General features: G+C 43.7%; 1 protein-coding gene across 5 annotated transcripts in view; it reads left to right on the top strand.

The window, feature by feature from the left end:
* The window catches only part of CDK12 (cyclin dependent kinase 12), a 98,412-nt gene that overhangs the window by 25,037 nt on the left and 57,126 nt on the right, over window positions 1-16,249 (top strand). For 2 of the 5 annotated variants that reach the window (XM_019482541.2, XM_006274975.4), the window contains 6 exons: window positions 2,309-2,386; window positions 2,885-3,001; window positions 3,756-3,887; window positions 5,699-5,913; window positions 8,359-8,805; window positions 11,338-15,320. In XM_019482541.2, coding sequence (XP_019338086.1) covers window positions 2,309-2,386; window positions 2,885-3,001; window positions 3,756-3,887; window positions 5,699-5,913; window positions 8,359-8,805; window positions 11,338-12,023 — 1,675 coding nt within the window. In that variant the 3' untranslated portion in view covers window positions 12,024-15,320. Of the gene's footprint in view, window positions 1-2,308; window positions 2,387-2,884; window positions 3,002-3,755; window positions 3,888-5,698; window positions 5,914-8,358; window positions 8,806-9,466; window positions 11,296-11,337; window positions 15,321-16,249 lie in introns of those variants that run through there. The other 3 variants (XM_014603621.3, XM_019482542.2, XR_001372919.3) reach the window with 3 other exon arrangements.

The raw sequence follows: 16,249 nt of genomic DNA, 5'->3' as shown, positions 1-16,249 counted from the left end.
TTGGCTTCCATATCATACTAGACCAATTTATGGCTTGAATTTTTTTTCTATGTCCCCCCTTTATCTGCCAGTTTGCACAGTAAGCCATCCCTGGACTCTAAGATTCTAGCTGGAATTGCATTCTTGTTCTTATATAGTTCCTGATGGTAAAGCTGCTGGAGTCACAGATCAGCTTTGATTTAGGTCTCGTCCAAGTCTTTATGCAGTTACAGAATGTATCAAGTACCATCTGCACTCTGAATTTGACACACCAAAATAAGGGTGTGTTATCACCAAACAACTAAAGCATTTTGTAAAAGTTCTTAAGCTCCGGAGTGAAATAGAGAAAGGAAGCATGCATTGGTTTTGAAATACTTTATACTTGTTTGCTTTTTTTTATAGTGATTGAGGCTGGGTATTTTGTACTAAATTGTTTGCTTAGGTGTCATTTAAATTGTACAACCAAGCTTTGAAGTTAATACCCCGGTAGATGCATAAGGGAAGTTAATGGCTCTGGTGCTCTTTGTTTATTCTGTGCAGCTTGCAGGCTTGGAGTAGTGAATTGATGTCCTAGTGGAGGTTTTCTGTAGCCAGCAGGCTGGAAACTTAATTTAGGTGGAGACACCAAAGGATACTTGCATTCTTCAAAGAGAGTAATATCCATAAACCATCATAAAGCAGAGAATTTGGGACCTTTTGTTGGTCCAGATAATCACCTGAGCAATTGAATGCCTGTGGATTTAGTACAGTGATTCTCAGCCAGGGTGCTGCAGTACCATGAGGGTGCTGATAGAAGTGATGTTTTGTCACACAATCAGCCCTCTGAAAGCGCGCTGCAGCCATGCCCTAACAGAAATGCACAGCTGTAGAGCATTTTAAAAGTACCCAATTGCATGACAAATGAATCATCATTACATGAGTGTTCAGATGAAGGTACTTCAGAGTGGAGCATCTTCATTAACTTATGTCAGTGCCTGCTCAGGAACAGGGCTGGGCTCATGCAGCCCAGCCCTGTCCCAAGTGCTGTCTTCAGGATGGCTGGGGGAGAAGGGAGTGGGGAGAGAGCACCATCTGGGGTTTGCCCAGCCTGTGCTGGGGGCGTGGATTGGAGGGCCCCCCCCCAGGTGGGGTCCTCCAGTCCACTCACCACTTTCTCCCACCTCTAGCACAGGCCGGACAAACCAAGACAGAGCTCCCTCCTCATCCTCCCCCCATCCTGAAGACAGCACTGGAGCTGGGAGGCAGGGCTAGGGGAGAGAGGCGGCAGATGCACAGCCAGCTCCAAAGTGGAGTTTGATTTTTTTTCCGCCACCCCACCAGACCCAACAGAGGACATCTTTTGGGTGTGGGAAAGGGGGGCTCTCATTCATGGGGCCATGAATTACAGCACAAAGAGTTGCATGTCTGTCAATGCCCTGCGGTTGCTGCAAGGTTCTTTAAAGGGTGCCAGTAGGTGTGAGGAGATGAGCAAAGGCTCATGGTGTTCCCTGCCCCACTGCCTGGCCCCTCTGCATAGAGGTAAACACTAAAATAAGTTAGTTTTTTAAAAGGGGTGCTGCTCACAAGTTACAGAGAGTGCCTCAGGTCTAATGAGGGCTGCCTTGAGTCTTAAAAAGGTTGAGCTGCTGATTGAATGATGCAGAACCAGATTTTCAAAGCATCTTAAATGTAAATTTCAATGGCTCAGCACCCATATATGGGGCCAGGCTTTCCAAAAGGTTCAGCACCCAATAGCTTCCCTTCTGGTGCTTATAAATAGATTTCTAACAGAGCTCTGTGAACCTTTGTGAATGTGTGGCCCATACCAAGGGTGCTGAACACTTCTGAAAGCTGTAAAGTCCTAAATTATTCTCTCTGTGATACTTAAAGAAAATAAAAATAGTAACAGTGCCTGCAACAGACCACGCATATATGCGGCATTTAAGTGAGGCTTATGTCTGAAGGTTCAAGGAGAGAGTGAACTTTTTCCTTGTCCTGATCTTTTCTAGCTGGAGTGAGACTAGTCAAAGTATCTTCAAGGTAAAAAAGCAAAACAAAATTTCTTGTTTACTCCTGGTTGTGTTTTCGTGATTCTGTTAACATTTTTCTGTTTTCCTGAGAAATGTGACAGGCTTGATACCTTAACAGGGCTGTTGGCAAATGTTGCTCCCTCAGTGTCTGGAATTAGTAACTTTTTGCACAGAGGTTAGTTGGTCAGTTCCTGGTTTCGAACTCTGGTGCGAATAACCTTCCCTAGACAGAACTGCTTAGAAGCAGAAATGCCATGCTGTTCAAATGATCATCCCTAGTGTTTGCTGTCATGACCTCTTGTTTTTTTTTCTCTTTCCAGTTGTATCCTTGGGGAACTGTTTACGAAGAAGCCTATTTTTCAAGCCAATCTGGAACTGGCTCAGCTTGAATTAATCAGGTAAAGCATTGCACATGCATGCTTATAAGAAGAGGTATTACAGAAACCACTCATGCACTTAGTATTACACCAGCTCCTCCTTTCTCTAATCAGTTTGCAAAATAAAAGCAGTAATTATTGCAACTGCAAATGTGAGTTATTAGACCTCTAGTTCTTTGCATCTGAAAATTAAGTTCACGTCTGTTTAATGTGCATGTCCTCAAAATGAGTGTAATAATTATTTTTGAGAGCAAAAATAAGGCTCACAAAAACAAGAGATCAGCACTGGAAACCCAACATATTTTAAATGCCTTTTTTTTTTTTTTAAATCAAGGTAAGCATTCTCCTTCTCTCTTGACCTGCCTCCCTTCCCCAATATCTCTTTAACCTGACACTTCTCTAATCCTTCTCAGCCCCTGGCTGTCTATGCTAAACTGCTTTAGGATGGGAATTGTTTCACTGGGATGACACTGGCTGGGCTGTGTGCTGATAGCTTTCTGCTCTCTGGTTCTCTCTTAGCCGACTCTGTGGGAGCCCCTGCCCAGCTGTGTGGCCGGATGTCATCAAGCTGCCCTACTTCAACACTATGAAACCTAAGAAGCAATACAGAAGGCGCCTGCGTGAGGAATTCTCCTTGTGAGTTTTATCTGAGAGTAGACAAACAGAGAGTATTTGTGGTTTTGTGATTTCTCGGATATGTTCCATGATTTATACCTTGGTGGTGTTACCATACCCTCCAGTGGCTTTACTCTACCCTTCCTTATGTAGAAGTGGAGGAGGTAGTAAGATGAAATGAGACTTCCCACCCCATTTTTCTCTCTGCCCTCTAACAGCCTATATTCAAAGTGTCTTTTCATTCCTAAGGAGCCTGGAGCTGGCTCATCACTTTAAAATTTTGGCCATGTCGTTGTTGATTACCATCTTCCCACAGAGTTCACTGCATCTGCAGTTCTTGCTTTAAGTGCACTGTCTGTGAAACTTTCCAGCGTAGCATCTAGCCTGTCAAGCTTCCTTCAGGGAAACTAAACACAAGAGCCTATCAGTCTCAGAATGCTGCCTGTGAAACTGTCCGTCTTCCAGGACAGTTCACTATCTGTGAAAGTGCCATTGTCTAGTGATTCATAGCAGAGTTTGCCTTCACTAATGACTGAAGTGAGATGGGAAGTATTATGAGTCCAGTGTTTATAATTCTTTTGCTGCTGATTCCTATGGAGTGTGCCATTTTGCTTAGAGTTGGATGACTCTAATTTGAATTGTATGGGTTGTCTCCATATATCAAAGGGAATGATTGCTCTTCAAGTGAACTTTAAGCTCTTTTCTGAACATGTGGCATAGGATTCCTCCCCCTTCTTTTCAAACAGCCTCTTAATGTAGCCTTGTTCCTAACCAGCATTCCTTCAGCTGCTCTCGATCTGCTGGACCATATGCTGACTCTAGACCCCAGCAAACGTTGCACGGCAGAACAGGCCCTGCAGAGCGACTTCCTCAAGGATGTTGACCTCAGCAAGATGGCTCCTCCAGAGTAAGTGCTGATTGGCATTGCCCACAACAGCCTGCCAAAACTGCCTGGGGGGTGGCAGGAAGAAGGCAATGAAGTGTGGGCAGTGTTCCTTATCACTGAAGTAGTCAACTGAGACAGCATTCCTGGTTTCCTTTTTTTGTCACACACTGGCTGTATGACTGAGCAAAGCACTTCACTTCCTTGTTTTTTGGTTTTGCCCCTCTCCTCTGTAAGAGAGTGCTTGTTGAGCCCTACCCTTTTCATGATTTTGAGTTGCTTTGAGATTATTTGATGGACAATAAAGAGGGGGAGTACATATAATTTAAGAACCTTTTCTCTGCCTGGGGGGGGAAGTTAGTTCGGTCTACCTGTTAGCGGTGCTTATTCTTTGGCTAGCAGAATAACTGATGGGTTGCTGTCACACTGCAGTATGCCACAGAGCACACTACTTGCGAAAACCTGCTCTGCCTCCTTTGGTAATGCATGCCAGAATTATGATAGGTTTTAAAATGTGTCTGCTTGAAAGATATTGAGGGCAGCCCTCATCACAAGACCACGGCATCCTCTCATGGTTCAGCACAGTGTTCCTGGAGCAGCCTGATTTTAAACCCATCAAATCTGTCAGGTTTATGAAAAAATTGCTGGAGTAGTTGGATGTTCCCAAGCAATTCCCAGAACTTAACCCTCCCCCCCCCCCAAAAAACCAAAACAACCCCAAACAAACAAACCACAAAACAAACAGCAACCCTTATGCTGTTTTGTCTGATTATTAAGGCATTCTTGCTTAAGCAGCATGTATATACTCTGCTGTGATAGCTACTAAACTATATAATGCTTTGAACAGAGAATCTAAAAATGTACAAAGGCAGTGAAATGGGAGAAGGAGTTCCCTCCTTATTCTGTGAACTAGACTCATTTGTTTTAAGAGTTGGGGGATTATTATCTGGTCCAGGGGTGTGCAAAATGGTGGATCTGGCCAGCGACCAGACTCCATTTCCCAGCAGCCCCTGCCCACATTACCGCAGCTAGTTTCCATGGAGACCCCAGGAGTGTGTGACAGTGCAGAGCCATGGTTTTCATGGAGACTGGCCCCAGCAGCACTGGCAGGGCGTACAGTTATGCGGGGAGCTGCTATGGGGCCGGAGTTGGGATCTTGCAGTGGTGATGGCATGGTTTGGAGCTGGAGCAGAGCTGCAATCCACTGCCTGCATGCCCTTGCCATAGGTGTGCAGGCAGTAGATCACAGCTCTGCCCTGGCTCCGGACCCTGCTATCCCCGCTGCAAGACCCCAGCTTCAGAGCAGCTGCATGCCCTGCCAATGCTGCTGGGGCTAGTCTCCATGGAAACCCTGGCCCCCCACCTTGTCATGGCTCAGCTGCTCCTGGGGTCTCCCTGGCAACCTTCCAGTGATGCAGTCAGGGGCTGCTGGGAAATGGAGTCTGCCATGGGCCCGATCCAGCCTGCAGGCAGAACTTTGCTTACCTCAGATCTATCTAGTATTACTTTATGCATATTATAGGCCACTCAGTTTCACCCAGTTACCCCTATGTGGATCCCTACCTGAAAGCAATATGCATCAAAGTTAATTTAGCTCTTTTTTTTATTTAAAATCCCTTAATTGAAGTGATTCATATGCAAAAATGCTGCCTTACTAGTTTCAAGAGGATACGTTCTTGCAGTATTGCCCAGAGGATCAATTTCTCAGTGTTGTCTTTTTCTGGAGTACAGGTGATTTGGCAGTAACATGAAGGTTTGAATCGGATTCCTGGAATTCCTCCCCCCCTCTTTTTTTTTTTTTTTTTTCTCCGCTAAAACCTGTTGTTTCTTTCTAGCCTCCCTCACTGGCAGGATTGCCATGAGCTGTGGAGCAAAAAGCGGCGACGGCAGCGGCAGAGTGGAGTTGCAATAGAAGAGCCGCCATTGTCTAAAGTTTCTCGGAAAGAAACTACCTCTGTAACGAGCACAGACACTGTCAAGAACAACAGCAGCCCAGTGCATCCACCACCTGCCCCACTCAAGACCGAGCCCAGTGTTGGAGATGCAGTAGGTCAGTGTGGGCTCTAGTGTTTTCACAGGACTGTAAGGGCCCTCCTAAGCTTTCAGGTCCAGTCCCTGTTGCAGGCAACACATCAGATGAACCTGGGCATAAACATATCTTGGTCCATTTTAAATGCAATTAATTCTTTTGCATTCATTACTTGCATTGGAAGGCAGTTCCAGAACATTGCTTCTCTAGTGGTTAGTTCCCTGTGGAAACTTTGTGAAGTGCAGGGGTTTCTTGTTGATCTTTGATGACATCCAGTTTGAATGGATAGTCAGAGTACAAGCTATTAGTATATTACGTTACATACCTGACCTCTTCATATATACTTACGTGCGGTGATCAACACCTGTGGGAAACCATCAAGTTGCAAAGTACTTGGGTGGGGGGGAGATGAGATGGAGGAATCTTAAACTGGCAAGGGGATGGGCTAGAAGACAAGAATTTTATTCCAACTCTTTTGATCAAATTGTGTGTTTTGACTAGAATTTTTGGAGGTGTGACTATATTGTAGACATTTGGGGCCAAATTGCCTATTACTCACTAGAGTAAAGATTTGAAACTGCAGGACTATACACTCTTCTCAAAGCTGTGCTGCTCTTGCTGATACCTAGAGGTTAAGCAGGTGCAAAGAAATCATATTGATCCCTAGAAATATAAAGATGTACAATAAACCAGTATGATATTTACAGTGTGGAAGTACCTAGGAACTCCGGCTGAGTCAAGACTGTTATGCTGGGTGCTGCACAGACAGTTACTGTATCTACCCAAATCCAAGATGACTGTGAATTTAAGATGGACACCCCCCCCCCCCCCCCCCACGCACACACTCCATGTTAAATTCTAGACTTGGAAAACTTATAAATTTGTTATAATTTTCCATGTCTAGAATCTCTGATTTTTGGAGGGTCATCTTAATTCCTGCCTCCCCTCCCCCCCCCAACTGCTGCAGGGGGGCAAATGGCGGTGGGACAGATGGAGAGGAGTCAACTGACCTGACCACCTACTCCTTGCCATCTGCCCTTTTCCTCCCCTTGGCACCTGCAAACCCAGCATGTCCTAATACCTACCCTTCTTCATGATGCCTGTGCCCCCCTTCCCACCTGCCTGCTCTGTGCCACCATTCCCTCACCCCACCCTGCCGACTGCTTACTTTCCTCTGGCAGCTCTAGCTGGGGCCCCATTTTGGCCAGGGACAGGGAGTACAGAGCACATGCTTCCTCCAGGCCTGCCCCAGCCATGCAACAGCTACTGTGGCAGCCTCAGCTTCAGCCCTGGAGATGGGGCCAGAGCTGCTGCTGCCACTGTGGTGGCTGGGCTGGGGACAGAGGCATGTGTTCCATGCTCCCTACTTCTGACCAGTGTTGTGTTCCAATTGGAGCTGTGAGTGGAAGGTGTGGGGGGGAGCAGTGGCTGCAAGAAGCTTAGGAACAACAGCTGTGGCTCCAGCTCTGCCCTCAGCCTTGGGGGTTGGAGTTGAAGCTGCTGCTTCCCCTCGTATTCAAATCTAAGATGAGGAGCTTTTTTTCTCCAGGTTGAGTGTGGGAGGGCTCATCTTAAGTAAGTAAATACAATAATATAGAAGGCAGTTCTGGCCTCAGATAACTTGCTATCTGTATGTTGAATGGAATGTGACAGGTGGGCAAAAGGAGTGGTATTTGGGTAACAAAGTCAGTGCAGTCAAAAGTTACAGCTTACCACTTGTGTAACCAGGAAGAGGTGGGGTAGAGTTGGGAGTATTGTAAGCTTCTGGAAACTTGAAAACAAATAACACTGCAAAAAAAGAGAAAAAAAAAGTTGCTCATTTTACTCCTAAAAAAATAGTCCAGTTATATAACCGTTAATTTTGGGGGTTCAAGAAGAAGAGATGCTCTTTTCCTTGGTGCTGATGCTGTACTCCAGTTTAATGCTCTGTGCTATTGCTGGGTATCATGTTTCAGATGACTTGTATCTGAGATGGACCTTGTTTTGATGAATATATCTGACAGCTTAACCAGCTCCTAGTCTGAGGAATTATGTTCTCCTCATCCAGATTTCTCCTGTTGTTTTAATTGGGCGTGTAGATTTTTGTACTTCCTACTCAGTTATGCTCCACCTCTCAGGGAGAACTTTTTAGTGCTGGAGGAAGTATTCTGGTTTGCAGATCACTCTGAGGATCCTCTTGGGTCGGAAAGTGCTAGGTGAATATAATATGTTAACAGCCCACAGTATCATTCAGACAGAGGTATGGCAGGGGAATGGCAGTATCATTCAGACAGGAGTAACTGAGTGAGTGCCCAAACTGAAACCATTAGCAGCTATGCAAGCAAACTTGAATATTGAATTCCCTTCCTAAAAATAAAAAAAATCTTTGCTTTTTAAGGCTTGAAGGAGGGGTTTCTGTCCATGATAAATTCATACAGGTGCTAGCCTCTTGTGAGCTTCTTTCTGTGACACTTGTGTTTTCTGCAGGTTTTGGAGAAATCACACAGCAACTGAATCAAAGTGAACTGGCTGTTTTACTGAACTTACTGCAGAGCCAGACCGATCTCAGCGTCTCACAGATGGCCCAGCTGTTGAATGTACACTCTAACCCAGAGATGCAGCAGCAGCTGGAAGCTCTCAACCAGTCCATCAATGCTTTGACAGAAGCCACAGCTCAGCAGCAGGACTCTCAGAAAGTGGCCATGGAGGAAGCTTTAGAAGAGCCACCTGCTGAAGTCCAGCCGCCAGAGGAGCAGGCAACTCCAGAACCAGCTAGCACTCAGGGAGATGTGCAGAACGTGCTGGCCGTTCTACTGAGTCAGCTCATGAAGACCCAAGAGACTGATAACAACCTGGAGGAAAGCAATGGGGAAAAAAGCAGTGAGCAACGGGGGCCAAGGAAAACCCCTACAGTGCATCAGGAGGAAAGCACAGGTAAATAATCCTGACCATTGCTTGTGGGTCTCAGGTACCAGTCATCCTTTTGAGGAATGAAAGCCTTCCATAAAAATGCATCTAATGTATCCATGACCTTGAGGGGGCCAGCCCTCTTGAACACCATAAGAAGGGTGTTGTATGAAGGTGTTTTAGGGAGGAGCTGGGTGCCAAGGTACATCAGCTGTGGCCAGGTATTGTACATAAGGCCTCTCTGAGAGAGTCTTGCTCACTCGCTCCATGTTCAGCAGTGACTGGGAGTAACTGAACCTCAAATAAAACTCAGCAGTTAGGCAAGTGTTTAAAACTTTCTGGGTAGCCAGTCAGTCTAACACATTTCAGAAATTTACCAGCTTGCTTCACCTCTCAAGAACATATAAAGCCCTTTGCTTGAATGGGCAAATGGAATTCTGAAAGAAAGGGGCCTTTTGTAAATACTGAAAGAAACCCAGCGGGTACATTCCTGGTGACGGAGTTTTAGCTTGGTATCATTGGCCAGTATTGGTTTTTCACACTGTGTGCGCACACATACAGGGTAAGGTCTTTTTGCACAGGACTTCAGAGACTCACAGTTGCCACTTCTTTCTAATTCATTGAACATCCCTATTGTCTTTCTTGCCCAAAAAAAGTTGTGTGAAAAGATTTTTTTTCAAATATATAGGGGCTGGCTTAGGAGAGAGTGCTGCAAGTGAGGTGAAGTGACAGTTCAGTATTGAAGAAGCTTGCACATCTGGCTTTCCTATGCCTGGTTTTAGCTAGAGCTGATTTTCATGAGTCCTAAAATTCAACTAACTTTTAAAATTGAGCTACGTGGCCAGTTCTGAGAGACCAGAAGAGAGGTTTGTTTAAAAGAGCTGGCTTGTGCCAATGGAATCCTGGATTTCCTTTCCAGAGGTGAGTGTCAATGTCTCTGTATCTTCTATTGCTGTCAATAGAGCTCTATTAGGAACACAAGGCGAAAGTATCACCAGATGATAGAAGTGCCTCCTGCACATGCATTACATTAATCTTTTCAAAGAACTTATTTTGGCTTTTATACACAATCCCTTTCTGCAACACTGCTGAAGATGCTGCTTTTCAGGAAGAGCTTTCACACTAAGTGTATCAACCATCAAAGCCAGTTGCGATGATGCTTTTTACCCCTAGGTTACTGGACGACAGGTTCAAATGAACAGCAACATTTTACATTGCTGTTAACTATGAAAATGAGACAGTCACCCAAATCAACTGCTTCTTGAAATTATGAGGAACATCCTCAGATAAAGTGTAGCCAATAAACAGAAAAATGCATTTAAATATTTGGAGGGGCGGAGATGGGGAGGGATGCTGTATGTTCATTCAACTTGAGCAGTTTTCACATCAAAAGGTGACTTTCCTAATAACCAGTTTTGCAAACGTTAACAACTCTAATTGCAGCTCAGCCAGTCACTTTGAAGGAGACCAGATTGAATGATACTTTTGTGGCTGAGTTCATTCACCAGGGCCTAGCAAGAGCCAGAATTGGTTTTGTTAGTAAATTCAGCACAAGTGACATGAAGATACCCAGAGAAATGGAGACATCCAGGAGGAAGCTGCTTTTAATATGAATCACTTTCCTGATCATGACTGTGCTTGTTGGGGGCAGGCTGGGACCCTACAGTTTTTTGTTTTTTTTGTGATGCACATGAGCAGAATGCTTTATTTCTTTTACCAGCTTAGTAGCAGCAACACGTAGATGCCAGTGGCAGAGTTGTGATGTTGAAGGTGCATGATGTGAGAGTTTTGTTTCCAGAAGATTTCTCCTTATGAGAACAATGTCCTTATTGAAGTCTGATCAAAAAAGATGTGGGGAGAAGCTGATTGCAAATCAACAAAGAAAAATCTGCAAATTGCATCTGCATGAAAATATTTTAAACTAAGATTTTTTTTTTTTAAACTATTCAATGTGCACATGTATATTAAATTCCTAAATAGCAAAAGGGAATGATTATCCCCATTTCCTTTTATTTTCTAGCTTTGATTGCAATCAAAATTTGTTCTTAATTTTTTTTCCACAGTATGTAAACACATTGGGCCTGTGCTTCATCAGTAAGATCTCACAGAGATAGCCTTGTGTCACACAGCTGCCAGTGAGCGTATTAATAGAGTATTAAGGCACAGTGTCCCTCTGCAGCAGGAGGCACTGCTTTCAAGGAACATATTCTGTCATGTGGTTCCACATCTGTCTCCCTCTCCCTCTCTGCATTAGCCTTTGAACTAAGAGCAGGAGTTTTCTTCACAGATACCCATGTGTTAGGACAGCTGTTGTTGACTAACCAGGAGTGTGGGGGAAGGGGAAAACACAGGGAAAATATTAATGAACATGTGCATTTATCTTTCAACAATTTGCCAGCTCTAAAACCTTCACTTCTTTCTCTGTCCTTCCCAGAGAGCAGGCTGTCTCCATTGGTAGGCTGTTTGTTTTGTGTAAATGTGTAAATTTTATATATATAAATATATAAAATCTGTTCACATGATTTAAGATAGTGTTTAAAAGAAGTAACCCTTCCACAGCATGTCCTCCTCGCATTCTCCCACCAGAGAAGAGACCCCCAGAGCCCCCTGGACCACCACCGCCACCACCTCCTCTGTCTGAAGGAGATATCTCCAGTGCTGCACAGGAGCTGAACCCAGCCGTGACGGCTGCTCTGCTGCAGCTTTTTTCTCAGCAAGAGGCGGAGCCACCAAGCCACCAGACGCATGAACACCAAGCCTTGAGATCTGCGGATTACGCCAGATCGCACTCATCCAGGACTTACAATACTGAGGGGCCTGAGGGGGGATTTGGTGCTGATGAGCGGAATTCTGGCCAAACTTTAACAGAATCCTCAGCCCAGACTCTGGGGAAAAGCAGGACCTTTTTGGGCTCTGTGAGCCACCTTGGGGAGTCAAGCAATTACCAGGGCACAGGATCTGTCCAGTTTCCAGGGGACCAGGACCTCCGCTTTGCCAGAGTCCCTGGAGCATTACACTCTGGGCAGTCCTTTGTAAAAGCCGAGGGGAGCAACAACACACTGGTACACCCAGAGGCCAAAATTCAAAACTACAGCGAGCTGGGATCAGGGACTGCTGGTTCCAGTGGGGCAGGAACAGGTCACAACTGGGGTGCCCCCACCCAGGCTGCTTCTTATGGGAAGGCCTACCGTGGGCCTAGTAGAGTGCCTCCAAGAGGGGGAAGGGGGAGAGGTGTTCCTTATTAACAGACTTGAGTTGTGTGCTGATCTCTTTCCCTCCCTTGCCTCTCAACCTTTAGCGAAATGATTTTTTCCAGAGCAAGGTATCATCTGCATTTCAGCTACTGCAAAGCTCTATGTTGTATTCCTTGCTCGCTAGGCTGCTAGCAGGTACCCTACAAGATACTGTAGAATCCCAACTTGGGTGTCTTGCTAGTGAAACCTCTCAGACTCAGTTAGTGACAAAAACCGGAGTTTTCTGCCCTATCTGGTAGATGGTAAAAAAATATTTAAAAAAAGAGGGAAAATATTTGGAAGGAATAAAAATGTTTTACTAGCCTGGCACCAGTGTTTCTCAGAAAGAGAGAACCATCCTAGTGTTCAGGTAGGACTCGGAGAGGGTCAGTTTCCCAAGGTAATTACTTGTTTTGTTTCTTTTTTTTCAATCCCTTTTTAAAAAAACAAACAAAAACAAAAATCTGTTGCTAGAATGGCGCCTAGATCGCCTGTACTGAATTTGGAGAACCAGGAAATGGCACTGGCTTGTGTTAAGAATTTTTTATTAAGCATCTTCTTTCCGCTAAGCAGCTGGACACCCCTTTCTCCTCTTTTCTTTCCCAAGTCAAACCTTCTCTCCAGGTTACATGTTTGGGATGCTGTGAGCCCAATCTTGTTGGTTCCCAGACGCTAGATCACTTATATTTTGATCGTAGCCTTAGTGTGTTGGCTTTTGTGAAGGGTCTCTTTGGGTTTTATATATTTTTCGTCTGCCATACATTTACAATGGGACTGGTCTTTTTAGAAGTTCAAGAGCCGAAGAGAACTCCTAACTTAAAATATATATCTTTGTAAATCTTCAACTCCAAAACATTTTTTAAGTTTTAAGGAAAAAAAGGGTTGGCTTTTTTTTGTTCTAGTGGGGAAACTTTACCATCCGGAAGTGTCTTATGTAAACGTCAGTCATAGTCTTGGAGCTGATGTCTGCCTGACAGCATTTTAAATTGGGCTGGCAGCATTTCAGTACTTCAAGGGTTAACTGGCGTTAATGTATAATTTCTATTCACAAATATATTTTTCTTGTCAAGGAAGTATTTACAATGAATTTTCTCCTCTTGCAGAACATTGCAATGTTGTCCATTTCAGTGAAATTTAAACAGGAAAAAAATGAATAAAACCTATGTATTTATGGGCTTTTTCAAGTGGGCCTTTCCAATAGAAGACACGACACATCACTACTTTTCATTTTAAAAATGACAGTGTTTGAAGTATAAAATGGATTGGAATTCATGAAGCTGTGAGACCTTATTGCAAAAGAAATTTAGGATTTTCTTTTCTTTTTATATCTTAAAAAACCCCCACATCCTTGAAGGTGATCCATCATTACTTGGAGGGGGAAAAATCTGCCTTAAACAGAGCCAAGCAACTGTGTAAGGAATAACTTTGCAGAGGAAGGAGGGAGGGATGAGGAGAATGCCTGTAATAATGAGCCCCATGTATGAATAAAAAAAAAAAGCAAAATGTTATGTTGTTGATTCAGCAAAAACTTGTAACACAGTTTGCAAAATTCCAAGTGTAAGTTTTAGGGTTTTTTTTCCTCCCCCCCAGTTGCCAGTTCATGCCTAATGTGCAAACCCCAGTACTGTAAGAACATACAGACTGCGCTTAAAAAAAAAAAAAAAGTGGTAACCTCTAGACACTTTAAATATATTCATATTTTTTCCTTGTGAATGTTCAGCTGCCAGCTGTTCTGGTATGTTTTCAGGTGCTCTGGCTTTTCCTCCCTAGCCTGTCTAATTTATTTGGGGAAATAGTTACAGCACTGAATCTCTACAGGAAACGGATGTCTCTTTTTTTTTTTTTTTTTTTTTCCTTACTACTTTATCAGTTTCATCCATGGATTTGTCAGCTTTACCAGAAACATTTTAAGGAACGTTCATCTGTTTGAAATCCCCCTCCAGTGTTCCTCATCTATGTGCTTTTCTCAACTACTCATGGGGTACTGAGCTTCTGTCTTGGAGAGTTCTCTGTGTGACCAGACCCCTTCACCTTCCCAGTAGACTGTAGCCTCTGTATGTGGAGCAGCTGACAGGATTGACGGCATGATCTTTCCTTGCTATTGTAGTGGAACTTGTCTCCAAATTCTGAAAATAATTGGTGCTGTTCCCTCCCACCTGCCCCTCAGTGAATAGAGAACTTTTGTCCTGCCAGATTTCCTCACCAAAGTGAATGAGTAGTCATTGACACTGTCTATATCTTCGTTCCAAACAACCTGCTATAATTATAGGTTATCTACAAATATGTTTCAGCAGTCAGTAACTTTATGCAGGATGCCCTCAACTGTGCTGTGGATCTCAAAAGGAGTGATGATTGCAAGATGAATTTTTGGTCCCCTTTTGGGTATGCAACTTAAGATACTTAAAAAAAACAAGATCATTATTTTTAGGTTCAGGATTCCTGTACACACACACTTCACTTTTTTTAGACATCATCCAGTGCTGCTTCCAATCAATGGAACCTGCCTGCCTACTTCAATAGGCACGAAGTCATGCTTTTTAAATACCTTGACATTATTGAGGAAGACATGCTATTTATTTATGTGCATCTGGGTTATTTGTTTGTTTGCATTTTTTCCTTTTAGACATGGTAGGGAAACTTTTTGGCAGAATTAAATTTCTTGGAATTGACCAAGCTCCATCCAAAAAATTTTTTTTTTTCAAATTGTACCATGAAGACAATAATCCTATTCAAAGATGCGACTCGCACAGAGGAGAAAATATGGCTTTACTTCTGATGGTGGGAGCAGTAGGTGGACAGGGCACACCCACTTGAGTTCAAGGGCACATATCTTTACCTTGTATTCCTGATCCTGGGGGTGGGGAGTCATGTAAGCCATTCACTTTTTTTCTCTCTTTCATTATCAATATCTAAATTTATGTGAAGGGACTCTGTATAAAGAAGACTAAAGAATTTATACAGGAAAACCAATTGCATGTATTAAACAAATTAAAACAGCTGGTGGTGCCAGTTAGAAAGTTCATCAGATGGCAGTACACCCCTCTTTCTTTTTTTCCTTAATATGGAATATCTTTGGGTTTAAATGCCAATGTCCAAAACCTGTAGCCACTGTGTTCCCCAACAGAGAAGTGTCTGATAAAACATCTTTATTGTACCTCTCCCAAGTTTCATTTTTGAGACTGAGCGCGCCTTTTTTGGTTGTACCTTTGTCTCTGTACAGATATTTTGTAATATATTAAATTTTTTTTCTTTTCAGTTTATAAAAATGGAAAGTGGAGATTGGAAAATTAAATATTTCCTGTTACTGTATTGCCTTTTGCTCCATTGCATTGTATTATTATGTTCTTCTCTATAGTCTTTCACAGCTCACATGGTACCTCCCTCCCCCCACCCTTTAAGAGTTATTTCCTTGTCCCCCTTGATACCTCACTCACCATTTTCCCCCTTCCAACTGTAGCTTGATACTGCATGGCCAGATGTACCGGTAAGTGGGTCGTCTCAATGCTGGTTTATTTGGGTCAATGGAATTTGCCATAGCACCAAAACACAGCCCCTGTCTCTGAGCTTGTTTTGTGATGATATTAGTGTCCACGTGTTAGTCCCAGATTTCAGAGAGGATACTTTTCAGTTGAGGCAGGACCAGAGTGCTGATAGTATATCAGACTTCACTCTTCCCTGAATTGCCTTGTGTGGCATTGATGTGTTTTAAAAGTAGCACGGTTTTGTAGTGCTGAATATATTGGGGCTGTGGTGGCTTTTAGACAGCCTTTGGCAGGGTTGGGATGTCTTAATTAGGGTGATATTTTTTGCCAGCCAGAGCTTGAAACAGAGAAAGAGGGAATTTGGAATGAACTAATTGGAATGAAATGAATGGCAGGAAGGAAATAGTGTGAAGCAAGTGATGAGATGGAGAAGGAATGGTCACTGGATGCATTGAGAAGTACCCACCCACCCTAGTACAACAAGCTAAATAGCAATAGAGTCTGTGGGCTGAGAGGTGCATGAACAGTTGGAACTAGCTAATCTGAAAGCTAGTGGGTGAGCAGGTTTAGCAGCCTTAGTTGCTGACTTACATTGCAGAGCAGGTCTTACTTTTAAAGAAGATGCGACTCAGCAGGGGAGATGACACTGATAGCTACTTGGAGCCAGGTTACAGCTGACCCTAGGAAGGAGGAGATAATGGCTGTAGAACGTTTCAAACCTAAAGAGGAGCTGAAACAATTGCAAGGTTTCCAGAA

Source organism: Alligator mississippiensis, chromosome 4, assembly GCF_030867095.1.
Source record: "Alligator mississippiensis isolate rAllMis1 chromosome 4, rAllMis1, whole genome shotgun sequence".
Taxonomy (NCBI): Eukaryota; Metazoa; Chordata; order Crocodylia; family Alligatoridae; genus Alligator; species Alligator mississippiensis.
This window is presented reverse-complemented; position numbering and strand designations above follow the sequence as displayed.